Source organism: Pleuronectes platessa, chromosome 12 (genome assembly GCF_947347685.1).
Source record: "Pleuronectes platessa chromosome 12, fPlePla1.1, whole genome shotgun sequence".
In the NCBI taxonomy this organism is placed as follows: Eukaryota; Metazoa; Chordata; class Actinopteri; order Pleuronectiformes; family Pleuronectidae; genus Pleuronectes; species Pleuronectes platessa.
Genome location: NC_070637.1, coordinates 25,655,124 through 25,681,443, shown reverse-complemented (window position 1 = coordinate 25,681,443; position 26,320 = coordinate 25,655,124). Strand labels below are relative to the sequence as shown.

General features: G+C 47.2%; 1 protein-coding gene across 1 annotated transcript in view; it reads right to left on the bottom strand.

The window, feature by feature from the left end:
• Positions 1-1,968: 1,968 nt before the first annotated feature.
• The window catches only part of LOC128453864 (sprouty-related, EVH1 domain-containing protein 2-like), a 38,286-nt gene continuing 13,934 nt past the window's right edge, over positions 1,969-26,320 (bottom strand). The window contains 2 exon segments of the mRNA XM_053436964.1: positions 1,969-3,569; positions 3,772-3,930. Of these exon segments, the coding sequence (XP_053292939.1) occupies positions 2,757-3,569; positions 3,772-3,930 (972 nt within the window). The 3' untranslated portion in view covers positions 1,969-2,756.

The following is a 26,320-nucleotide window of genomic DNA, read 5'->3' as shown; positions in this document are numbered from 1 at the left end:
TATCTACAAAGTACTTCCTGTTCCTTCTCGAGGAGCAAAGAGCTACATCCATCGTACATGTTAGAAACAGTTATTTAAAAAAAACAAAATAGAAATAAAAATGTACAACATACACTTGATATATATATAATATAATTTTTGCTCTCTTTTTTTTTTTACAGAGGTAAAAATACTAAGCGTAAAAAAATGGGTCTAATTCATTAGAGGGAGTTGTTTCTTTAAAGTTTTCAATTTAAATACACGAGGAGATAAAAGAGGACGCGCTCAGGCACTTGTAAATGTCTCTGACATGTGAGGACACACTCAGACATCAGACAGAGAAATAAGACTGAACGCCTACACACAGACACACACTCACACAGACACACACTCCCTGATACATCCCATCATCGTCAGGTGTTGGTGTGTGATGTATTCAGCTGATCCCAGTAGCTTTGGATCAAGGAGCAGGAGATGGGGGGGGGGGGGGGGGGAGTGGATGTGCCACAAACACACAGATTTAAACTGGTACAGAGGACAGGACGTGTGAGACAGACACCACCGGGACAGGAAGGAGGACATCCTCCAGCGTCCTGAACTCCAACCACACTGACGTTTGCTCGGCTCGACAATCAGCTGCAGGTTTGTTTACGAGGTTTCAGCTTCTTCTGGACGTTCTTGTCCCGCGGGACTCGACTGATGTCCTGCTGGACAACGTGATGGGGACAACGACCAGGACAGCTCTGGTTAGTGTTGTGCTGTGAGGCCGTGATTGGTCGGCTGTAGTGTCACTCAAACAGCAGTTTGTTGATTCCTTTAGTTGTTTCACATTTTAAATGATTTATGTGCCTTGGTTATCAGGTTAATGTCGGAAAGAGTAATTGTTTAGTTTCATCTTAATTCATCCAAATGTTTGTTAAACATCTGCCTTCGTGAACTGAATGGGACGTGGGGGGGGGGAACCAGCGGCACCAGTCACATGTTACTGTGGTTTCAGGGAAGTTGTCTCTCAGGTTCATCTTCTATCTACAGTTGAATAGTTTGGCCTTTAAGGAACTTGAGAGTTTGAGAAGTAGCCAAGAGAAAACTAGCTTAGCTTAGCTGAAAATGCTAGTAACTGGAGAAGCTGCTAGCCTGGATGACATCACAATCGAGCTGACTGCTTGTTTCCAGTGTTTATGCTAAGCTAAGCTAAGCTAAAGAAAGTGCAAAGTAGCCAAAGTTAGCTTATTTTTTTTAGAACAACATTACATGTAGGTTTAGCTTTATTGGCTTAGTGCGAAATAAGTGTTGTTGTGACATAAAACATGTCAAAGGTCAAACATATTGATTTATACTTCTTTACACTGCTGTCAGGAGCTGATTGGATGATTCGAGTTGTTGATTCACAGAACCGTCAGTCCAGATGTTCCACATGTGACTGGTGGCTGCTCCTGGAGAACCGGGCTGAACGAGGGGGGGGGGGGTGCTGATTGTACATCGCAGGCAAACCAGAGGCTTTAGTTTACTCACTTGGTCGGAACCATATTAAAAGTTCCTTATTCATTACAAAAATAGTTTAAACCAAGTTTCTGAGAGTGTTCGTGAGGCCGATAGCTAGAGCCAGACTCGGGGGGGGGGGGGGGCGTTCGGAGCCACACTCGAGATCTTAAGGCAAAACAGGCTCCAACGCTTCCTCCAGTGAGTCTCAGGCCCGGGTTCTGACTCGGAATCTGGCTGAGGTTCTAAGCTTTGATTCTGAGCAAGTTCCTGGTGCAGGTTACAGTTTAGGCACTGATAGAATAACTTGAAAGAAGCGTGGAGCCGGGCGCTGGAGCCGAGCCGAGCTGGAGCCGGAGCCGAGCCGGAACCGAGCCGGGCTGGAGCCGGAGCCGAGCCGGGCCGAGCCGAGCCGGAGCAGAGCCGGGCCGAGCCGAGCCGGAGCCGAGCCGAGCCGAGCCGGAGCCGAGCCGGAGCAGAGCCGAGCCGGAACCGAGCAGAGCCGAGCCGAGCCGAGCCGAGCCGAGCCGGGTCAGTGAGCGAATCACCACCGTCGCTGCTGGTTCATCAACTCAGTGAGAAAATAAATAGCATAAGAATGAATCTTTGGGATTTTAGGAGAAGATTAAGACGAGTACCACGTTTGTTTCAGGGAACAAAGAGGACGTCGATGGTGGAGCTTCACTATGAGCTGAGGTACAGACAACACAAGGCCTCTGCACACATGTAAGCATTCACGTACACTGTCCACACAATCACACACACACACACAGAGTCGCACATGAAGAGGTGTAGTGTCTGATTCTCTGGTAGCTGGAGCTGAGCCGAGCGGGCCTGATATTGGAATAGAATATAAACAAAATGGCCACGCGTACATTAAAGAAGAGAAAGAAAATAAAAGAAGAAACAATTCAAGTTCTTTGACGCCGAGTCAGTGTACAAAGTATAAAGTACCTGCATATGTGATACATGACATATAGGTCAGCTATAAAAAAGGCCCCCTGAAAAAGAGTGCTCTCTCACGAGAAGCAGAGCTGACATGGCCACGTGAGACGTGAGAGGACTGTCTGCCGTTAGGGGAGCTTATCTTCCCAGGCCGTGTAGAAAATGCACCAATCGTTTTTTTGGGCTTATTTCAGTGTCTGGAATTTGTGGAGAAACCCAGAGAAACCAAAAGGCAAGAGAGCGAGCGGCCGGGCGCCGGTCCTCGCTGTGCGTTCCCCCGTCCTTCCCTTTCCCTGGGCTTGCGTTGGGTTTAGATTTGCGTCGTTCCTCCGAGAGGTTCCGGACCCGGCGGCTCAGCTCACGGCTTTGTGTCGGCCTCCGCAGCAGCCGCAGCTGAGCCCGGCCCGGTGGCAGGCGTGGAGCGGCGGGTAGAGGCAGAGGCAGGGCGCCACCAGAGACAAGCCCAGCAGAGCTAACCAGCGCGTCCCGAACCGGCCCCCCCCGCCGCCCTCGCCCCCGTCACAGGAGCAGGGGTCTGAGTAGTCCCCCTCCGGGTCGGACATGCAGTGGTAGAGCATGGTGTCTGCCAGCCACATGCAGCTGGCCCGCCGGATGCAGGCCCGCACGGGGTCCGGAGCGTCCTGGCACCGCCCCCTCCGGTTCTTTGAGATGTAGAACGCCTCGCCGCAGTGCTCGCACTGGGAGCGCTCCACCCCGTCCTCCTTCCGACCCTTCCCGCCGTTGGTGGACGGGGACGAGCTCGGGAGGAAAGAGCGAGGCTGGTTGGACACAACCGAGGAGAAGCCGTGGCGATAGGAGCCACCATGGCCCTTATCGGTCAAGGGTCCGAGTGCAGGGTCCGAGTCCGATGGCGACAGGGCGGGCGCCAGAGGGTAGGTGTAGTCGTGCTTCTGCGACTCAGTCTTGGCGAAGTGGACGTAGGACTCTGACTCGTCCATCTGGATGAACTTGTCCCTCACGGTGGCGTGGCGGTAGTCCCCGTAGCCCCTGAGCCAGGGGCGGTCTGACTGGCGGTCTGACTGGCGGTCTGCCTGGCGTCCATAGTGGCGCTCTGTGGTTCGCTCCCAGCTGCGCTCCCGGGGGTTGATACGGACGATTTCCTCGTCCTCCTGGAAAGTGACGTGGCGAGGGAGCCGAGACAAGGGCTGAGGAGGAAACAGAAAAAAGCTTTAACGCAGCTGGAAGCCGAGCCGTCAACTGAATATAAGAATGTGAAACACTCTGTGCAGATAAAATGATAAACACAAATGTATTTGTCCAAGTTTTCATCTGAATCATTTTGTAGACAGCACCTGGTCCCCCCCCCCCCCTCCCTCAGTGCAGCTGTGTGGTTTCACATTGTCTCACCTGGTCCATGAAGTAGTGGTCTGAGAGCCGGTAGGGGTCGTGGAGGTCGTGGCGATGTCCCATCATGCACTTGTGTCTCTGCGGAAGGGGCGAGGACTCGAGCGGCTGCAGGGAGCTGTCCAGTCTCTGGGAGGAGTTGGACGAGCTGTCTGTGGTGTTCTGTGGACGGGGACAAACAAACACAGGATGCAGGCTGAGCACCGCGTTCTGATTGGATTCACCAAACAAACAGTCGCTGCGAGACGACGCCACGATTGGACAAACAAAAACAGGAAGCATCGGCGCGGCTCTGATCGGGAAAACAGGAAGTGCGAGTTCTGTTTTTTCGAGCCACTCGAGCCACATTTGGATCATTGTGTGAGTTGAACTTTTAATAAACAACATCTGCCGTTAAACCTCAGCAGCGCTCAGGAAACGTAGAAACCGTCCGACCCTGAACTGAGATCAAACTTTTAAATTCAATTAGCCACCAACATAGGTGGAGAGGACACGAAGCCTTTGATGACTCACGTGTCTTTAACATTTCCAGTTAATAACGTTACGAGGCGACGTCATGTGTCAACGCAGCTGACACCCGGAGGAAGACGATTATCAGATTAATCTAGTAGTTATTGTTTAAAACTGGGATGGACCTCATCTGACCCTGCAGCAGTCTTTATGAGATTTGATATCACAATAGACAGTTTACAAACTAACAACACTTTCAACACAAACTGGACATTGTGACCTCCAGGAAGGATTAACTCGATTATATCAATGAAATATAAGAGATAACACAATATGTTCATATTAGAGACGATGAAACAGCAGAATTCTATTTGATAAGAGACGTCAAAGACCTTCACCTTTTAAATCCTGTCAGAGTTGAAGGAGAAACGATTTGTTCCGACAGATTAATGTTAATGTTTGTGTCTGTTTTCCCAGAATCACCTTTTTTTGGCCTCTTCTCCCCTTAACCCCCCCGGCAATCTGTCCTCTTCCCCTCAATCTCACTTTCTACACATTCCACCTATCCTGTGTGTGTGTCAGTACCCCCCCCCCCCCCCCCACAGCTCAGAGCTTGGCCAGACACTAGACAGTCGGGCCGCTCAGAGAGACGGATTTCAGACAGGCACACTGGGGGGGGGGCAGCATGTCCCCTGTCTCTTTGTGTCATCTTGGAAATGTGAGTTGCACACATTCAGGTGTTTTTGTGTTTTTGTGAGAGTGTTTGAAACGTGAGTAACGTGCCGGAGCGACGAGGCCTCAGTGTTTTAGTGTTCGAGAGCAACTGAGTCACAGAAACTTCAACAGTCAATAAATGTTTGCACGGAATTCCACCTGAAGAAAAGTTTGGCCCCGGCTGGATTTGACATCGTCCCCCAGCAGCTTCCAGCAGCTCCACCAGTCAGGCTTCAAACAGACAGGAAACCCAACTCCAGGTGTTTGAATGTCCTCAGACAAAAGCACCTAGCTCGGGTGGTTCAGCTGGGAAGCTCTTACTGGTTTTAACTTTCTGACCCACATTCTGTAGCAGTGCATTCAACTCAGACACCAACCTCATGGTGGGCCTCCGGGAACAGTCAGGGGATAACCAACGCTACTGGTGAATGTTGAAAGGTTCCAGTCTGGATCAGAGCGGCAGACCAGCTAACCCACTGACCAACCAATGGACCAACTGACCAACTAACCAACTAATGGACCAACTGACCAACTAACCAACCAATGGACCAACTGACCAACTAACCAACCAATGGACCAACTGACCAACTAACCAACTAATGGACCAACTGACCAACTAACCAACTAATGGACCAACTGACCAACTAACCAACCAATGGACCAACTGACCAACTAACCAACCAATGGACCAACTGACCAACTAACCAACTAATGGACCAACTGACCATCCTCCCTTGGAACTCAGTGAAAATGTCAAACAAACAATCAGGTGTGAAGCTCCGGAGTCTGAAGCTCTTCCTCACTCCTGGTGTCATCTATCGTGGTGTACCCAGAGGTCAGTGTCAGGTTCTACATCGCCCCTCGACATCTTGAGACATCGACAACATCTACACCGCACATGCAAACGTCTGACACTCCAACAAACCTTAAACCCACTCCATGAATAATTTGCCAGAGTTGTATGACCCAGATCTGGTGTGTGTGTCTGTCTGCCTCCTGAAGCTATCCCTATTATATCCTGCTCCCCACATGGAAACCACCATGCTGAGAATTTCCCCCAGCTTTCTTACAAAGCCCTGAGAGCAGTCGGCCAAAAATAACATGAAATGCTGCCTCCGCTGCTGGCCCCGCCCCCCTGGAGAACACATTACCGGGAGGCGGAGCCGATTGGGTTTAAAACCAGTCGGACTCTGGCCTCCACGGCTGCAGCTAATTCAAAACACAGACCAGACCTGCTGCTGCACACGAGGAGTCAGGCACCGACGAGTCGAGGGGAACAGTTTGTATTTCTGGAGATCGAGGCCGGACAGAGGCCATTCAAGTTATTTTCTGACACAAAACATGTCCCGACTGAAAGCTCGGGAGGACTCATCCTTCAACAGGCCCGTCTCGCTCCCCTGGGACCAGCCGGGCTTCACTGGCTTTCACTCCCCCAGTCGGGAACGAGCCAAAATAGAGGCCGAGACAGGAGCCGGGCTGGGGGGGGGGGGGGGGGCAGAGGAAGGGTTAGGTTAAGTTTAGGTTTGGCCAACGAGGAATAATTTAGGGAAGTATGTCCATCCTAGCTGTCCTCCCTCCCACCGTCCTCCCCCCGTCCCCCCCAAAGGCTGTAAATCTGCTGCAGCATTTCCATCTGTCCACGACCCCCCCCCCCCCCCCCCCCCCCCCCGTGCAGACTCTACCGCTAACTTTAGGAAAGGTCCTAAAAACGGGCTGAGAGGAACAAGCAGAACTGAATCCATCCATGTTACACAGTCAAGATCTTACGTCCAAGATGTTTTTTAAGTTCTTCTGGCAAACTAGGACAGATTATCAGGATCATCAGGATCAGATAGAAGAAGACAGCAGAATCATAGACTGATATAAAGATGGACAACATGACAGCTCCTTTAAAGTGAAGCCAAAACATGATCGCCACCTGGTGGCCGGATGCAGTAAAGGTCATGAACCATAACTCCTCCATGTTAGTGGACAGGACAAGATGGATATTTAGGTTTCACTTGTGAACAGTGAGATGTCAGTGGTTGCAGCGTATGAAATGTCTGCAAGCATGACTCATTCAAAGAGGGAAATTACACAATTAAAATATATATATTAAAAAAACAAGTCAGAAGGTTAAAATATAGATATTTCACCTTGTTTGTTTTATCATGAGCTTCTGTAGATATTTAACCCAAAAGGAAAAGAGCAGATACGACTTTGTGAGACTTCAGCAGCAGAGAGTTTCAACTTTCCTGAAAACCTGATGCTCCCTTTCAGCGACCCCCCCCCCCCCCCCCCCCCCCCCCCGACAGGGCCTCGTCCTCCCTCCTCGTGTGTTTTTACGCGTCTCTGTGGCGGCTGCACACTCCCAGCAGAGCACCTATTAGTCTTGGCCCTTACAGACAGCTCGAGTCAAAGATGAACCATGAGGCACTTCCTCTCGTAAATCACCAGCCCTGCACTAAGCTGGGAAACAGCTGCTAGTTTGGTAGCTGCTCTCGTTCTCAACTAGGAGGGTGTGTGTTTGTGTGTGTGTATGTGCGTGCATGCGTGTGTGTGTGTGTGTGTGTGTGTGTGTGTGTGTGTGTGTGTGTGTGTGTGTGTGTGTGTGTGTGTGTGTGTGTTTGTAGTGGTGAGGGTCACCAGGAGAGAGGGAGGTGGTGGAATACAGGAAGTGACCTTGTGACCCCGCCTGCTGTTCCTAGTGTCACGTTACAGCGTGGGGGGAGGGGAGGCTCCATGCTAACTTAAGGTAGGGAGGCCCCCCCGACACACAAACAACACACACTTCACTTGGGGCAGGTATCTGTGACAGGAAGTGGGTCCCGAGCTGAAATACCTTCTGCTAAGTGGATGGAATGAGGTCAGTTCGGAGACGTGCTGGACTCGGGGGACTTTGACTGATTAGTGGTTCGGTGTGAAGTGGAGCCACGTTCACTCCCGGGGCCTGAAACCTCCATTTCACTGATGTGGAACGAGAACAGGTCTGAACTGAGCCCCGGTGTAACCACACAGGAGGCAACTGGGCTGGTGGGTTAAGGTAGTATTCAGTTTTCATGTGTTTAAAGGATTTATCAGACACCAGAGCACAGTTTGTACGACTCCCAGGATCTCACCACTGATCTCTGCTGCTCCTGCTCGTTGACTGAGCAGTGAACTGAGCAGTGAACTGAGGAGAAGCTGCTCCTGCTGCAGAGGAGTGGACCAGGAATGTGCACCTGGACCATGTGAGTGTCCGACAGCAGCTCAGCTCATGACGTCACGTTGAGCTGCTGCAGAATCAACTCATCTGCTACGTTTGCCCGGATTCCAGAGAGTTGTTCATCCGTTTTCTAGTTTTCTTACTTTATTCTTTGTTTTCTGACTCTAGTATATTACAGGGCATAAATCGTTCTAGATGGCCCGGTCTACAGATTAATAGAAAAGAAAAGTCAGTCAGGCATTTAACTTCTGTCCACACAGGGTTTAATATCTAACCCACCTGGACCAGAATTTAAAATAAGAGCATATCAGGTGATAGCACACAGACAGGCCTACATTACCCATAATTCCATCTGCGATCACACGTGAATGTAGGAAACTAGCTTACGGTGAAGACGTCGTCGTCCCCCAGCTCGCCCTCGTTCTGGAGTGCTGTGGAGGAGGTGGTGGAGCCTGAGGAGGAGAGCAGGAGAAACACTTTACTGACGGAGCCCAGCAGCATTACTCCACCTCATGTTCTCCACAGGACCAAGTGACTCCACCTGGAACTCTCATAAAACCTCCAGCTTCTCTGCCCTGATCTTATTTATTGATTAGTTGTTATCTTCATGCACAACATGCAGACCATTCATTTAAAACTTCTTTAACATGACTGGAACTATGGGAACGACATCCTGACACAGTCTATGACCTAAGTCCTCCCTGACAGATCTGTGACATCTTCTATCTCTAGACATTGGACTTCAGGCCAGCACCTTCTCGCAGGTCCTCGATGGCTTTCCGCACCCCCCGGTCGAAGGCCCTGGCGTCGGCTGGACCCTGGAAGGGACAGGCCACACTTCCTGTCCTCCACCTCCAGTGATGGAACGTGGGCGTTGCTATGGTGTACACCAGGTCCTTCTTCAGGGGACAGTCCAGGATCACCTGTTTGTGCGACACACATCGTCTTAGCACCACACACCTGTTGCACCTCGGCAGTGAGCTGTGGTGAGTGTGTTGAGGGTTTTACCTGTTTGTCCCGGAGCCGCTCACCACGGATGATGAACTGGGAGCTGCAGGCGGTCGGCACGGGGGCCAGCTCCGAGGCAGGAGGCGGCACACCCCCACCCTGCTCAGAGCCCCCCCCGTCCTGGGCCAGCAGCCGCCACTCGAGTCGTCCCGCGTCATCACCACCGCCTTCACTCGCACGATGTAGCTGTCACTGATAAGAGAGAGAGAGGGTTTGTTAGAGAGAGGACTCCAATGGGATTTAAACGAGCTGGGACTGAAACACTTCAACATTTCCAAGTATGATCCAGTTTGAATCAGGTGAGATGCAAACAAACAAAGCAACAGAAATAACTTCTGTGAAATAAAGTCGACCTGTGGTGTTGATACAAAGAACCTGTAAGAACAAATGTGGTTTGACAAACGTGTCCAAAGCAGAAAGTGCATTAAAGGAGGCGACGTGTGTGTTTGTGCCTTCAAAATAAAATAAAAACACAATTTTTCAACTTCCAGCGAACTCAAACTTTAGCTCTAATTCCTCCGACAGACGTCTGAGGGTTGTGTTAATGCCACAGCAGTTTATTATAGAGCTGGATTCACACACGGGCAGAATGTTGGAGGCGTCTGAAGTCACGACTCTGCTCGCACGCTCGCCGCTCGCCGCGCTGAGGTGGGAGGTGTTGGGACCAGTCAGCACAAACACACAATCACATGTAAATGAAGCTTTGTGTTGACTTCTCTTTGCTGTTGTTAAAAAACATCCTTGAGGGAAGAGTTTCAACGTGAGACGATCGTTTGGTTAATAAACAACTCGACCAGGAGATTAATCAATGACTAGTTCTGATAACTGAGTTTCCTGTTGTGCTGACAGCTCAGCCACCTCGCACACACACAGACATGGAAATCATTCTGAAGAATGAAAAGTGAATTTCTATTTAAAATAGTAAATTACATGTATTTTAATAAAAGTGGCTGCTGTTTAAACTCGTCATCTGCTGAAGTAGAGAAGATGAGTCATGGGTTGTTCACCTCGGCTTCCCCTGGGGTGACCTGTGGAGAGGTAGGGTGTTTGGGTGACCTGCTGGTTTCATGGAATCACAACATCCCAGTTTGATTCCTGTCAGAGATGTACTTCTGTTTGTTTATCAGTGTGTCTGAGAGTTAGCAGGATCACACAACAACAACAATAAACTACTGCCAAGCTTTATTCACTCATATCAAATATATCAGTGTCAGTATCAGCCTAAAGAAAACCAATCCACTACCATTCAGTCTATTCTAACGGTTTAATCACTTTAACAAAGCAGTTAATGAACAGATGATGAAGTGAATCCTGATGATTTACAGCAGCAGGGAACAGTGGAGACTGATAATACTTCAGTCTATATAACATAACAAAAACAATACATGACAAAAAACTCCCTCTGCAGTCCACTGGGTCCTCAGTGTCTTCAAGATGAGACGCAACAATGGAGGCAGGACACGAGACTTTCTCAGGCATTAGCATGACAGCAGCGTCCCCACAGGGACAGTGAGTGAGCCGACAACAACAGGATGTGACTGAGTGTGTGAGGAAAGAGAAAGAGGAACATAGAAAGAGAGAGGAGGGAGGCCGGCCGAGTGGGAGGGAGAGAGAGAGGTGTTGTTATATAATTAGCTTACAGACAGTCCCAAGGATTTCATGTACGCGCACACACACACACACACACACACACACACACACACACACGTACACACACACACTGAGCTGGCAGAACCGGTTCACCAGCTCCGCCCACACACATTCATAAAACTGACTGAATGACAGACTGACTTGGTGACGGCAGACAAAGCAGACCGTACAGAGAAGAACCACAGGTTAACCGACAAAGATGTGTGTGCTGTTCGCGTAAACACACACACACACACACACACACAACACAATCCTTCGTTTCCATTCAGATTTCAGAGGCCTGTTAAAGACACACACCTGCCTAAATGAGCGTTTCTGAACACGTATGATTAAAAGCAGACGTATAAAAGACTGAAATGAAATAACTGAGTAAGAATGTTGTCGGACTGGAGTTCACAGGAAGACGCTCGTTTCACTGAGTTCTGCCAAACCACAATAAAAGAAGGTGAACAGTCGCTCCTCAGTCACGTGGAAAACCTGAATGGCAGCAAAGGACATAAAGGAAAATCTAAATAGAAATGTCAGTGATCTATTAATATGTTTCCAGCACTCACCGATGTTACTGGTGCTTTTACTGGAGTTTGAAGAAGTTAAGGCTAAAGAAATAAATACATATATACAAAGAGTAAAGGCTTGACCTAGTTCTGTGCTCACTGATGTATCTGCAGAACTAATGTGCTAGTTATGCAGATACATTTTCCTCATACGGAAATAAGCTGGAAAAGAAAGATTATCTTTTGCACAGTTTTGCTAAATCTTTTATAGACCAATAAACCAATGTCCATAGGTTTAGTGCAGGTGAGTATATTTCTATTGAGACCCGACTTTCCTGCAGGAAACGTTCTATACGAATAAAGGTTTATTATTATAAATAATATTTTGCTGATTGAACCTGAAGCACAAGATAACTTTAGCTACACAAAGGTTCAGGAGATCTTTGTTAAAAAGTGCGTTTGGAGGAATTGTTTCTCGATCATTGTCCCGATGAGAAAAGCCTCAGTGCCGTTCTTTGCTCGTCTCTTAATGAAGAGTTCAGATACTGGGGGAACTTAAGCTAAAGCAGCATATATGCTAACATCCTTGGGAGCCGCCATTGTTGTTTTAGAAACACGGTGAAAGGTGATTGGTCTAAAAAACTGTGATATGGACAAAAGTAGATATCTCTGGTAAAATGGATTCTCACTGACAAACTATCCCGGTGACTCAGAACATGTTCAGGGCATCGGAAAATTGCGACAAATTATTATCTGTTTTTTAAAATCCATAAAAAAATGAGCAACGCATTAACAGCAGCTGCAGGAAACCCACCAACAGAGGGCGACAGAGATCTGAAACCTTTAAACCTCTTCCAATGAGATCCTTCCTGAAGCACGTTGAGTTTCTGAATCCACTGTGAAGGTTTTATATCAAAGCTCCTCGGCAGCTCATCATGACTCAGAACATGCGTTGGACACGTTCAGGTACCAAACCATCCCCCCCCCCCCCACACACACAGAAATAACACCACATTGTGAGCTGCATTAGCACATGTGCTTTAAGATACACAACGCGCGTATCGGCTCCCTGAGAGGAACTCGTCACATTCGTCTTGTGACCCGTGTTCAGAACTTCGCCTGCCGGCAGGCCCTGTAATCTGTGGCTGGAACACACACACGGCCACAACCAGCAGCAACAAGCTACTTTAATACACTTGGGAGTTGACCGCACATTCTGGCAGAAATACACACAGACACACACGTACAGTACATTTGGGAACTGCAAATCTAATTCTGTCCAAACGAATGTTGCATGAGGTGCCGATGCTGAAAAAGGGACTGGACGCCTATTTTGAGGAAAGGTGGGTTTATACTCTATTTATAATTCACATGCACAATCTTTAATTATATACACAAACACCGTGGTGGCGTAATGTTTCAGAAAATGGATTTGAGATCATCAGGTTCTTAAACTGCAGCAGGTTTTAGACTGAAAACGTGTTTAAAGTCTGTTCTTTGGTGGGATGAGGGTGTGAAGCCGTGACCGGAGCAGAACGATAGACTCAGTTTGGAAGAAAGATCGGGAAACTCAACACCTCACTGATAAGGAGCGAGCAGCACCATGCATCACATCCTCTTCTGATTTAATACGAGCTGTTTATAACCTGCAGGTGAAGGAGCAGGGTGTGTCGGGCCTCTGCTCCTCAAGGAGACAATATACTGTGGTTGACAGCCGACACTTCACTGTGACCTGTCTCACATCTTTAATCCACGGGTCGGATTAAACGCTTCCTCCCTCTGAGGCTTGAGAGCTTTTAACTTTGAGTTGAACAGAACGAAGCCTCGACGCTTCATTGAGCTCACTGCTCCTCTGTCTTCATCTCCCTCAGATCATAAAGCTGTATCTGCATCATCATGGGGGCAGCGGAAACAAGCTATTATCATAACACTGATGCATAACAACCTTGTTGAGGCCAATGTGTCAGCAAACTTATCTCGTTACACATCCGGCCGCCACAAGAGAAGACTTGGCTTTCGTTTTGTCTCCTGATCACTCTGCTTTGGTCTCCACCGCCTGCCTAGCTCTTCTGATAAAAGGGATTATTAACTATGGCTTCATCTCTTGCTTTATGGAACTAACATAACATGATAAATAGCTGCTTTAACAAAACTTAGGCGGAATATAGGAGAAGGAATGTTATGTTTTATCAGGTTTTTCTTTATTCTGATCGTAAAGCTTCTGTTCATTGGAATTCAACTTACATCTGTCACATTAGCTCAAATTAGCAAAGTCTTCATCTTTAAACAGGGAATAAACATTTATCTATCATCTCGTAGCAGATGTCTTGGTGTCTGCATTTTGTTGCAGTTCTGAAATTTATAGAAATGAGCTTTTCAAGTTCTATATATTTGGTTTTATTCATAAGGCTTTGATAAAGACCGAAACTATTTATATTGGCCGATATGTATCTCGAATCAAATTTTATAGGCCCCAATATCGGCCCACACAAATCTGTATAGGCCGGGACTGTCCTTTTTATTTGTATGCCTCAACACACACATTTGCAAACAAGTGTGTGTCCTGATCAGAAATGAGGTGTGGGTGGAGCACACACACCTGTGGAGGCGCTGCCAAGCCACATTACTGCTCCATCAATGAACTCTTAAGTTCCATCTGTTCCTTCAGTTTGCCTGTGAGCCATGTCAACATTGGGAAAACACCACAAACCTGCAGCTTTTTACCGTTTTAGGAGAAACTATGAACAGATTAGTTGGATCCTGTGAAGGCCTGATGTGGTCTGTGTGGAGCAGTATTGCAATAAACCAGTGAAGGGACTGGGAAGCGTCTGGATATCAGGTCTGGAATCCAGCTCATGTGTGACTGATAGAAGGGTCAGTGAGGGCAGCCCAGCCATGTGTGATAAGGGCGGCTCTACTTCCTCTGATAAGGAATGACTGGCCACACCTCTGCCTGATCAACAAAACCACACACACAAACACACAGTGCACACACGCATGGTCCACCTCTCCCTGAAACTCCACACACACACGCACACGCAACACACACACACACAGCACAAGCCCTGTCAATAGATCAGAAAGTGACTGAGGTGCTTCACCGTCGTGACTCTTTCAGACTTGGTTGGTTTGTTGGTTTCTCTTCTGAATGTTGACACATCGGATACTGTGACAACGAAAATACACAAAAACACTAGCGTACATACACATATCTTAGTACACACGTCACAATACCAGTTCAAACTCCTGCCACTCAAAAATGTTGTTGATTATCTCTTAATTTTGTAATTGTTCAAAGTTATAAGCATGTGTGAATCTCCACAGCAGGTTTACACACCTTGCACGTGGATTTGCACATTTCCCACACATCACGTAAAACATTGAAACACACAAGAAGGTAAAACACAGATTTTTCAGTCAAGTGAGCAAAACAACCAATAGATATTTTGTTGGGCAACAATTGCTTTGTCTCCTGCTGCAACTGTATTTGACTTGAGACAACACCTTGTCACAATACATGACCTACCCCCGTGAGTGTACTGTGTACACATTGTACTACATGGAAGTGTACCAACTGGAGCACTTCGTTGGGGACACTACACAACACTTTTCAGTCATCAGTATACATTGTGGAATTGCGTATTTACCGATCTGTGTTTACATTAACAAATCTTAAACATGTGTAAATGTAAATTAAGATTTGAAATTTTCTTTACAGGTTCACAAGGTTTGGTAGTAAAGAAAAGTTCCATAAGACAAATCAAATCAAAACAGTGTCACTGCAGTAAATCATCTTGAAACGGATGAATACATTGTGCACTTAAAACTCACAGTGAAGTGAATCAAGTCTAATTAATCACGGATCTAAAGTGACTGTGATGTGTTAGTTTGTACGAAACTGTTCAGATCTTCGTTGTGTTGCGTCCCCACATGACTCCTGCTTCTCTGTTGAGGTGGAAACCAAACACAAAGTAAGCTGCTTGGTTCTAAACCTCTTACAGGCGAGTGAAAAGCCAAACAAGAGCCTCGATAATGCCTCGGATCCTCTTACACTGTGTGAGACTTAGCGCGCCGGGTCAAATGTAACCGATGAGGGGCTTTCCAACGCTCGCTGTGATCGATGTCTGCCGCGCCCTGTTTGATCAGGTATCTCTCCATTTACATAAACTGTTGGATGTCAATGGTTTCCGTTGTAATTGCGCGGCCTGTAGTGCGGCTGCAGGGCACCAAACCAACGTAACACGGTTTGCATAATGAACACTGGGACGTCTGTTCTCTCAGGGCTTCCCTTGTTTAAACATACCGATGCACAGTATTTACCACTACACATGACGGGCTGCGGCGCTTCCTGGTGCCGTTTGGTAGCCTGCAGTCCTTCTCCATGATGTGAGGATTTACATGGAGCCATGATGGTGGGGAGACTTTCTCCCAAGCACGAATCTCTTCCTGTAACCTTAAGCTTCATAAGAAACACAAACCAGGTCAGGAGAGGACCAACTTTCAAATGTGTCCTACATAATTTCCTTTAAATGTAATATGAGGTGGCGCTGGTGTAAGATGAGCTAAATCATATAAGTTACAGACGGGGTTAGAAAGGGATCATCGGCTACACCAACAGAGCATATACCGTACAGTAGTACAGGAGTATTTGTACACATAAAACCTAAACCAAGCTTTTCATATACGTAGACTTACTATAGGATAACGTCAAACTGAGTATAAAACCTGAGCGTGTAACTACAGAGGAAGTAAAAGTTCACAGAGTTCATTTACTGAGGATCTGGAAGAGAAGAACCACCCAGTGGATTGGTGTGACAAGGGAAAAATGAAAACTCAGGCTATTATAATCTTGGTCATCCAGTCAGCTGATGAGCAGAGATTATTAAAAAAACAGGCAAACAATCCGGCTCCATTGTTTGGTCTGCAGATATAAACAGCACAGGCCATTATATAAAGGCTCCGGATAGCAACCAGTGATGAGCTGCTCTGTAAAACACAGGAAACACTGTGAACAAGGATCTGTTCCACATGATGTGTGTGTTTGTGTGTGTGTGTGTGTGTGTGTGTGTGTGTGTGTGTGTGTGTGTGTGTGTAGGGGGAGTACAGAAGGAGAAAGAGAGAAAAATGCCAAGGGAAGTTCATCTGTGGACATGGAGTTTGTGTTGATATTCTTTGTGTGTGTGCATGATTAAATGTTTGTGTGTGATGTGTGTGTTGCTAACAGTGTACGTCACGCTAATTATCTGTGGCACCATATATATCATCATATGGATTTATATGTATGCATACTTGCATATACTTATCAGATGTATACACCACTGTTATTCTGAAAACATTGGAGAAGAACTCAGCCCTTTGCTCATTATATATACATATATATTTATTTTTATTCTTTCCCTTTGCCGGTTTCTCCTTTTTTCTTTTGTGCTAGAATTTGGTTACATGACCATCAGCCTCCATTCATCTCTTTTCTCATATTATCAGGTGGATTATCACAATTATATACCCTCTTTTTTACAGTATATGTAAATGCTGTGTACAAAGAAACACAAGTTAGAACATTTGACTGTAGATAGACCAACAACAGGAAGTGTCAGTCCAGGTAGGACTGAAAACCCTGTTTTCTTCTTTTCAGGATCGTTCGTTACACACATGTACTAACAGATGAATATTATAAAACACAACCAGGTCCTATGGAAATATTACGATACCAAATCTCCCAGCACATGAGAATGTGTGTGTGAGGAACAGGACGCTCCTGCCCAGGGAACATGCAGACCTGAGAACTCCTCGCTGCTGATGGCTGCTCTTTGTTCAGCGATGGATTATGTTCCGCTGCTACGTTGACCTTAGCTGAATGTCACCGGGCATCTCCTGTCCGATACTGACTGTGCACACGCTGACCCTGCAGCACCACTCACCAGATCAATACATCCGCTGCTCGGGTTTTGACTCTGCAGTCAATGTGTGTGTGCAGGACAGATCCTGTCCTTCTACAACCGGCGGTAAATGTCCTCAGAAGGACACGAGGCACATCCTCCAAACTGTGCACACGACGGCTGAGGCTTTGTTTGGGAGGTACACTCGCAAAAAGAGCCTCACAAACAGATTGACTGTGTGTGTGTGTCAGTAATTGTGTTGCCTGCTGAGAGCAAACTGACAGATGAAATGTGATTGACCCATTCAGCAGATGAGGCCTTCAAACTGGTGCATGTGCCTCAACCTCTCAGCATCATGCACGATGAAACTCCACACTAACACATTTCCTTTTAAATAAAACGATCTCTGTCCAGATGAGCATTCTAGTTTTGCATCAGCAAACAAACGCACACAGAGACACACATCACGCGATCATGTACATTCACTGCACACTGGTGCGTGCCGGTGTAAACAGGAAACAGGTTGTCTTCTCTGCAGTTGGTTGATTAAATACAGACAACACAACCAACAAGGAATAACACCAGTGAAGAGAGAGAGCCGAGGTGGAACTGGAACTGCTGCAGCACTTAGCATCCGCCGCTGGTCGTCCAGTCATGACAGATAAAACACAATCAGTCAGCAGACGCCGGTGACTCATCGTTTCCTAATGACTCAGGTTTTGCCCCCCCGCTCGACAACAAAGCCCCGGATCTGAGAGGTCCAGTGTGATGGCTGGGCATGAAGGTAGGGTTAGGGTTAGGCTCTGCCACGGCCCAGACGACCCTACAAAGCTCTATGGTTGACCCTAACGTGGGATTACTTACTGACTTATATCCCTGACTACTCAATTTATGAGTATTTTCATATAAATATGTTGAAAACACATTTCAACTTGTCATCTCATACCTCACCCCCCATTGTTCTGGTGGAAATGGTGCGGTTGCAACACCGGGCCGGCCAGATGTGCAGAACACACATGTGCTGAGAACTGAGTTCAAACAGAACGAGAGAATGAAAGGAGCAGAAAGGAGCCAAATTTATGACCAATAATAAAATGTGGATAAAGTATAAAGAGAAACGTGAGGAGGTGGAGTGGTGGTGTTAGATCTGAGGGTGGGTGGTGGTGGTGGTGGGAGGCATGTGTGGATGAGGGACCCAATTTGGAAACTTCTGCCCCAGATCCATAATCAGAAAGTTTCACACGACACAAAGGGATTTGAGGAGTGTCTCTGGTTTCCTGACCCGTCTCATTCCGTTAGTCAGGCTTTCATTACAGAGAAAACCACAACACACCAGCTAGCAGATAACACACTGACCACTTCCTTCCAGTAACATATTCAAAACGTATATAGATGTGAATTCACCGTCCTTAAACCTCTATGACCAAAACCAACTCAGTCTGGGTGTTAGCCAATGAGAACCAAGAGATACACTGACAGAGCTATTAGCATCAGTGGGCATTTCCAGGTGCTAGCAAAGCATCGGCTAGAAGCTTCTCAGCGTATTCTGTCTTCAAAATAAATCAAATAGCAAATCAGTTAAACTGGGCTGTGGGAAATGATGATGGAAGTCACTTTAATCCAGATACCCTGCAGAACCCACACCTGAAGGTAGGTGGTGTAGCTAAACGAGCTAGCTCATTCAGCTAGCTAAACGAGCTAGCTAAATCAACTAGCTGAATGAGCTAGCTAAACGAGTTATCTCATTCAGCTAGCTAAACGAGCTAGCTAAATCAACTAGCTGAATGAGCTAGCTAAACGAGTTAGCTCATTCAGCTAGCTAAACGAGCTAGCTAAATCAACTAGCTGAATGAGCTAGCTAAAATACAATCATGTCTAAACTGCAACGTGTTTCTGTCTCTGTGTGTTTCCTGTATTTGTATTTTCATGCTTTGCAGTATTTTACGTTGACGCTGTTCACGCTCTGTGAAGTAGGTGAAGAGGTTTCCTCTACATGTACATTTTAAATAACCTTAAAAACAAGTAGTTTATGATTTAAATGGGTTGTAAACATGTCATTGAGCCTCTTAATATACTTATAATGTCTTGTTAGAAAGTGGGGGACGCCATTTCCCCCCATTTTATGTTATTGGGTTCGTCGTGGGCGTGGCCAAAAGTGACCATCGTCCCACGAGAGAAGGACACGTTATCACCATGGGAACGCTTCAGGTCAGAATCCGGGTCTGACGCAGCAGCTTGAGGATCACGTGACTCAGAGGACGAGACCACACAGAGACAAAACAGGAAGTGTCTCAAACAAAAGACACAGGTTCTAATGTCCTCCGGCGGGCTGCAGCGGGGGCTTAAACCCGGGTCTGGCCCGGGTTACAGCTCGGCGGGACCCGGGCCAGACGCACGGAGCTCCCCTCCCCTCCCCGCGCTCTGGCCCTGGGATCATGAATGGGGACGCGCTGAAGGTTAGAGGCTTTTATGAATGAGCCAGCGTCACCACCCCCCACCCCCCTCTCTTCCGGTGCCCTTCGCCCTTCCACCCCCCCCCCCCCCCCCTCCCCCTGACGTCCCCCGACAGAGAGCTGCGCGTTGCACCGACACCGAGCACGGCCCCGCGGAGCCTGACGCACCGGAGCTGGCTCGTGACACCGGAGGCTGGTGGAACAGCTCCACCATGTCTGCACGAGGCTCTTCTGCACATTGAACAACCCCCCCCCCCCCCCCCCGTATTTAAATCCCTGAATAACAACACGACACCGGAACGAGACTCGCGTGAATCCGCGGCTCCTTCTCGGTGAAGCTCATGTTAAGCTGCGGCCCTTCGGTACCACACGGGGTCCGCGGGCCTCGCACGCTGCGCGGCTCCGAACCGGCCACATTCCACCCGGAGGCAGCAGCAGCTCGAGTCCCCCCGCACCACACGCCGCTGAACGCGGGTCTCGTCCAAACAGAAACACGCGTTAATGTGTTTTCCAGGACGAGTGTGTGTGTTTTTATGAATGGAGCTCGGCAGGCTATGCAAATGAGGGCGATTGAGAAAGAGATGGCGGATGAGGCAGATCGGATATCTCACATCCTGTGAGACTTCCCCTTCCCCGGGTGGAAGCGAACACACAGATGTGTCCGAGCCGCCGGGCCGAGTGAACCCGGCCGACAGGCTCTCCTCCCGGGCTGCACGCGGCCCGGACCCGCGGTGTGCGGGCCTGTGTGGATGGAAGGCGGAACAGCACCAGGCCCTGATCCCGCACCTCGGATCCTTTCACAAAATGTTTCCGATCCACCCACGCCCCCCCCCTCCTCCTCCCACCCCTCTCCATTCTCTCTCCCTCCCGAGGTGGGGGGGCCATAGCAGAAAAAGAACCCTGTCAACGCATTGATCCACCAGCAGCGTTAAAACACAAAATACACACACACACCATCCGCTGAATCACATTAAAACACACAAATGTGCACGTTGCGCACGAGCGGCAGCGGCTTCGTGGGGAGCTGTTTTTTCCGGCTGCACATTCCGCCAAGTTCCCTGAAGCCTCTGCAACTTGTGGAGGCGCGAGACAGAAAGCAGAATGTGTGTTACTCACTCGTTCGGTTGTGTGTCTTCTGTCATCGTGTCGCTTCACCTCAGGTGAGGCACCACGGCGGCTGCAGACTTTTCGCTCGTCATTCTTTCTCCTCGGATTCTGTCTCCAATTCCGCATAAATCCCCCCTGCGCCTTTGTGCGAGCGTCGGCTCTCGGGCTTCGCCTTCGCCCGTCTCCTCTCCCACCTTCCTCCTTCTGCCTCGGTCCTCCTTCCCGCTCCGGTGCCTCCGGGTCGGGGCCCGGATCACGAACTGCCTCCTGGATTTCTGCCCTGGAACTTTAACCAGCCATCGCCTTCAGAGCCGCCGATACAGACAGTTTAGTCTCCGAATCCAGCTCTTCTCCTCGCGTCTCCCCCCCCCTCCCCAAACACACACACTCACACGGACACACAAGTGTCACGCACAAACACACACTCTCCGGTTCTAGGTCCTGGGGCGCAGGTTTTCAGAGACGACTCCGGTGGCAGTTGTGCGTAAAATCGGTCGTTGTCGCTGCTGCTGCTGTGACCGAGGGGTGGCCCCGCTAGAGCCCCATCTCTCTCTACTCCATGTTGGATTGAGCAGGAGCAGCTCCAGCGAGTCGGGGGAGGGCCGGGGGGGGGGGGGGGGGGGGGGGGGGCAGGGCGGAAGCAGTGACGTAGGTCCACATTTTGGCTGAAGGGCCCACAATAGCTGCAAGCTGCAGGGGCTGGTAGCTGGATACATGACAGCCCCCCCCCCCTCTCTCTCTTTTATGTTCCTCCTACGGATATGTCACCTCTGTTCTCTTATTAAAATCTGACATGTTCCTGTTGGAATAGAGTCTTTTATTCTTATTACATCCAGGAGACTTCATATTCCAGGGTGAAGCGCTCACTGGTAACTCCACACCCACCCAGTATGATGATGGGACCAGGCTGTAGGACACTGTTATTACATGATTATAACGACTGTCCCTCTGAGTGTGATCAGAAAATATGATGCAACAATACACGGATCCACATTTCAAAGGAGCAGGAGGAAAATCGTATATGTTGCATATGTATAATATTGATAAACATTAAAACATTATTGCACATAAATGATATGATATTGATTGATATTGATGGTCAGCCCTTTTTTTGTGACCTTTTCTTTTCCACAAATAACATAACAAATCAATTATTAATGATCAATTACCGATGACAGTTTCAAGGCAGCTACATTTTAAAGTTGTTACACAGTCTGTTGGTGTGTTCGCATGGTTTAAAGTCGTATTGCTCTTTCTGTGATACACACAAGGGTCTAACTTTACTTTGTTATGTTTCCATCATGTGTGAAAAAAGACTAAAGAGCGTTTGTGGATAATCGTGTTAACTTCTTTAGATATTCAGGTGATCCACCGCAGCTCTTCTCTTATTGCTTTGAGAAGTGACTGGGTCTGCAGCATGAGCTCTTTAACGCCGATTGATCTCCCCAAGTGTGTCCGTGTGTGTGTGTGTGTGTGTGTGTGTGTGTGCGTGTATGTGTGTGTGAGTGAGTGAGTGAGTGAGTGGGTGATTTAGATGATTAGCCACTTTTGTTCTAGGTGAGTGTTGCCAGATTCGTTATCCTGCTCGAACAGTTGCCAGCTCAGTTTTTTAGGTTCATGCTCTTTCCAACATGTCTTGAGTGAAACCTTGGTCGCGCAGCGCCACCAGCTGGTGGTGACTACATCCTACACATGTGGAGCTAAGGAGTCTTAACTGCTCCTTTCCCTCAGTCATCATTATAACTTACTGCAACGAGTGAACCAGTACATTTATCTGAGAATAATAAGATGACATAATCATTACAATAAACCCATTATAGGGTAAATAAATAGGCTATAAGGGTTTTATCATAAAGGGTCTGACGTTAATACACATGAGTGAAGTGTATGTATAAGATATGTATAAGGTATTAAAGTGTTATTAAAACACTATGGTTGTGGCATCTTGATCAGAGGAGCATCAGCGTGGATCAGGATCAGTAAATCTTTCCTGACATAATTCACAGTGAGCAACATCGGTTTACTCCAACCAGCCTTCAGAACTCATTTTAATATGTGATTATGGTTTAATGTATCCAACGTGTGTCTTTAACATTTTTATTTATATCTATTTGTAACCTAGGTAAAGTCTCTTTGAGCATTATTATTGTTATTATTATTATTAATAGAATTATTGACTCCTTAATATTGGAATCAGCCCCAAGATACCCAAACTGTCTCTAATTCACAGGTGTCAGAATATTTAAAGTTCACCCTCAAGTAGCTTTTCTTTTTTCTTTCTTATTTTTATAAATAAAGCAATTTTCAACATATAACAGAAAAGTGGAACGATATTCCAACTCATAGTTGCATTTTCACTTTATCTTTTATGATCACACTCTGTGATTGTAAAAGTTAACTTCTCAGTAATAAACTTTTCCTAGAATTTGACGATCAACCCACCAGTGGGAATTCCTCAGTCCTTTTATGATTTGATATTTTGCAGAAAAACTAAATACTTGCTCGTGCACACTGTGTGTGTGATGTGCAGTTTAATGAGGTTATATAATGGGGATTTCTGGGGGGTATTTACTGAAGCTGTGTTTGTAGGAGAGGAGAAGTTGTGAGTAATTGAGACCCAAACAACCGTTTTTGTGTCCCAAACAATTTCACATTTTACAGTTGATGTTTTAAACTAATTTAGTTTTGTGGTCAGAGACATTTGAAGAATCTCACGCTCTGAAGATCTGGATGTTCGAGCACAAGGATCCGGTTACCACAGAAATCAGTCAAATTTAATACAGGTGATTATGTCCAAAGGTTTTCTTCATGCCATCAATTTTAATTCTGCAAATGCATTTTTGAGTTTTTTTTAGGTTAGTTCACATTTAATTATTTTTATTAGAGACCAGGAGTTGTAATAATGAATTATAGAGTTATAGAGTACATTATCAACCCTGGAACAATGATATTTTTCTTTGATATTTACACATTGATTGCATCATACAAGCACATTGAGGATTAACCAGCTTTACTGGTTACATGTGAATACAGTCATGTGAAAGACTGCCACCGTGTGGTCGAACTCTTAACATTCACTTTTAACACTTAATACACTTCCCAAAGAACAGAGATGTTAATACACAACAGCTGTTTCTCTACATACAGAAATAAATCATGATAAGAAATCACAAAACTGAAAAATGAAAATGAAGAATGTGATTAAATCATTAAGTTAGAGAATTGTCTATCTTTTCATCTTAAGTATATATTACCTGGTATGTTTTCTAAAATCTGTCTTTTACTAAGTCTGGTTTCATGTACTTTATGCAACATAATTCCTCTCTTCGTATTGAAGGGTCATTCATACAAAACCCCCTTGTGTATACACACACACACACACACACACACACACACACACACACACACACACACACACACACACACACACACACTCATCAACAGTGAAGTAAACATCTCATTATTCGGTTTTTGCAGCTCTGCTAAAATTACTACTAATAATATCATTATTTCAAAATAATATCATAACATATCATTAAAAGTAATTTGATGAATAGTTTTCCAACATGCACGTGTGATGTGGAAACTTTAACTCTCTGGTGCATATACGTATTAAATTGACTAATAAAGATTAATTCTAGATCTTTTTTTAAACAGGGAAAAGTAAGTAGATCTATATTTAACCTTGTATAACCAGTAATTTGTCATTATTTAGTGGGACATTTTAATGAGGAACAAATTATTATTATGTTTCTGCAGTAGATTTGTCTTGATTTAATTTAATTAAAAGTTTCACCCACAGGTTCGGTTAAAGACAGGAGGTACAGAGTTATGAATACAGACCAGATGTGGAACAGTCTCCATCTTTCAGATCAGATTAATAAAGATGTTATAATAACAGTTCAGGTGAAGTCATGTGACCTGTCTGAACTCGTGCCTGGTGCGTTCACGGTCAACGTGAGTCTGATCTTCTCACGTCATCTCACGTGTTAATGAACTGAAGTCAGATGTAAGTTGAATCTCTCATCACGTGACTCTCTAACAGGAGTTTAAACTGAGGGGACGTTGATGAGCTAAGAGTTAGCTCCCAGCTAGCTGACCGTTAGCACTGCCGAGGCCGGCTGACGCTAAGCTAACAGCTAGTTAGCTTGAGGAGGAGAGGAAAGCTAAAGGAGCTAAAGATCTGCTAGCTTCAGTCTACACCGTCCTCATAGGGTGAAACACACACACATACACACACACACACACACACACACACACACACACACACACACACACACACACGCACACACACACACACACACACACACACACACACACACACACACACACACACACACACACACACACACACAGAGCCATTCTACTTAGTGTATTATCCTTACCTTAACCATCATAACTAAGTCATTAGCCCTAAGCCTTAACTAGACCACAACCTAAACCTAGTCTAACCCTGACTGGGTGGATTTAAACATGGTTCCATGGAGGTGAAGGTTAATCAGCTGCTCAATGTTAACACACGGGACTAGAAACCTTTACCTGTCACTAACGTGTAGCTAACATGGAGTTAATGACAAGTGTCCTGAGCTGTAAGACATGTTGGTGGACTGTAGTGTCCCTACGCGTTCTGTGCTCGTGGTCCCGTCTCCCTACACGTTCTGTGCTCGTGTCCCGTCTCCCTACACGTTCTGTGCTCGTGTCCCGTCTCCCTACACGTTCTGTGCTCGTGTCCCGTCTCCCTACTCGTTCTGTGCTCGTGTCCCGTCTCCCTACACGTTCTGTGCTCGTGTCCCGTCTCCCTACACGTTCTGTGCTCGTGTCCCGTCTCCCTACACGTTCTGTGCTCGTGTCCCGTCTCCCTACACGTTCTGTGCTCGTGTCCCGTCTCCCTACGCGTTCTGAGCTCGTGTCCCGTCTCCCTACGCGTTCTGTGCTCGTGTCCCGTCTCCCTACACGTTCTGAGCTCGTGTCCCGTCTCCCTACACGTTCTGTGCTCGTGTCCCGTCTCCCTACACGTTCTGTGCTCGTGTCCCGTCTCCCTACACGTTCTGAGCTCGTGTCCCGTCTCCCTACTCGTTCTGTGCTCGTGTCCCGTCTCCCTACTCGTTCTGTGCTCGTGTCCCGTCTCCCTACGCGTTCTGTGCTCGTGTCCCGTCTCCCTACTCGTTCTGTGCTCGTGTCCCGTCTCCCTACGCGGTTCTGTGCTCGTGTCCCGTCTCCCTACACGTTCTGTGCTCGTGTCCGTCTCCCTACTCGTTCTGTGCTCGTGTCCCGTCTCCCTACGCGTTCTGTGCTCGTGTCCCGTCTCCCTACACGTTCTGTGCTCGTGTCCCGTCTCCCTACGCGTTCTGTGCTCGTGTCCCGTCTCCCTACTCGTTCTGTGCTCGTGTCCCGTCTCCCTACTCGTTCTGTGCTCGTGTCCCGTCTCCCTACTCGTTCTGTGCTCGTGTCCCGTCTCCCTACTCGTTCTGTGCTCGTGTCCCGTCTCCCTACACGTTCTGAGCTCGTGTCCCGTCTCCCTACACGTTCTGTGGTCGTGTCCCGTCTCCCTACTCGTTCTGTGCTCGTGTCCCGTCTCCCTACGCGTTCTGTGCTCGTGTCCCGTCTCCCTAC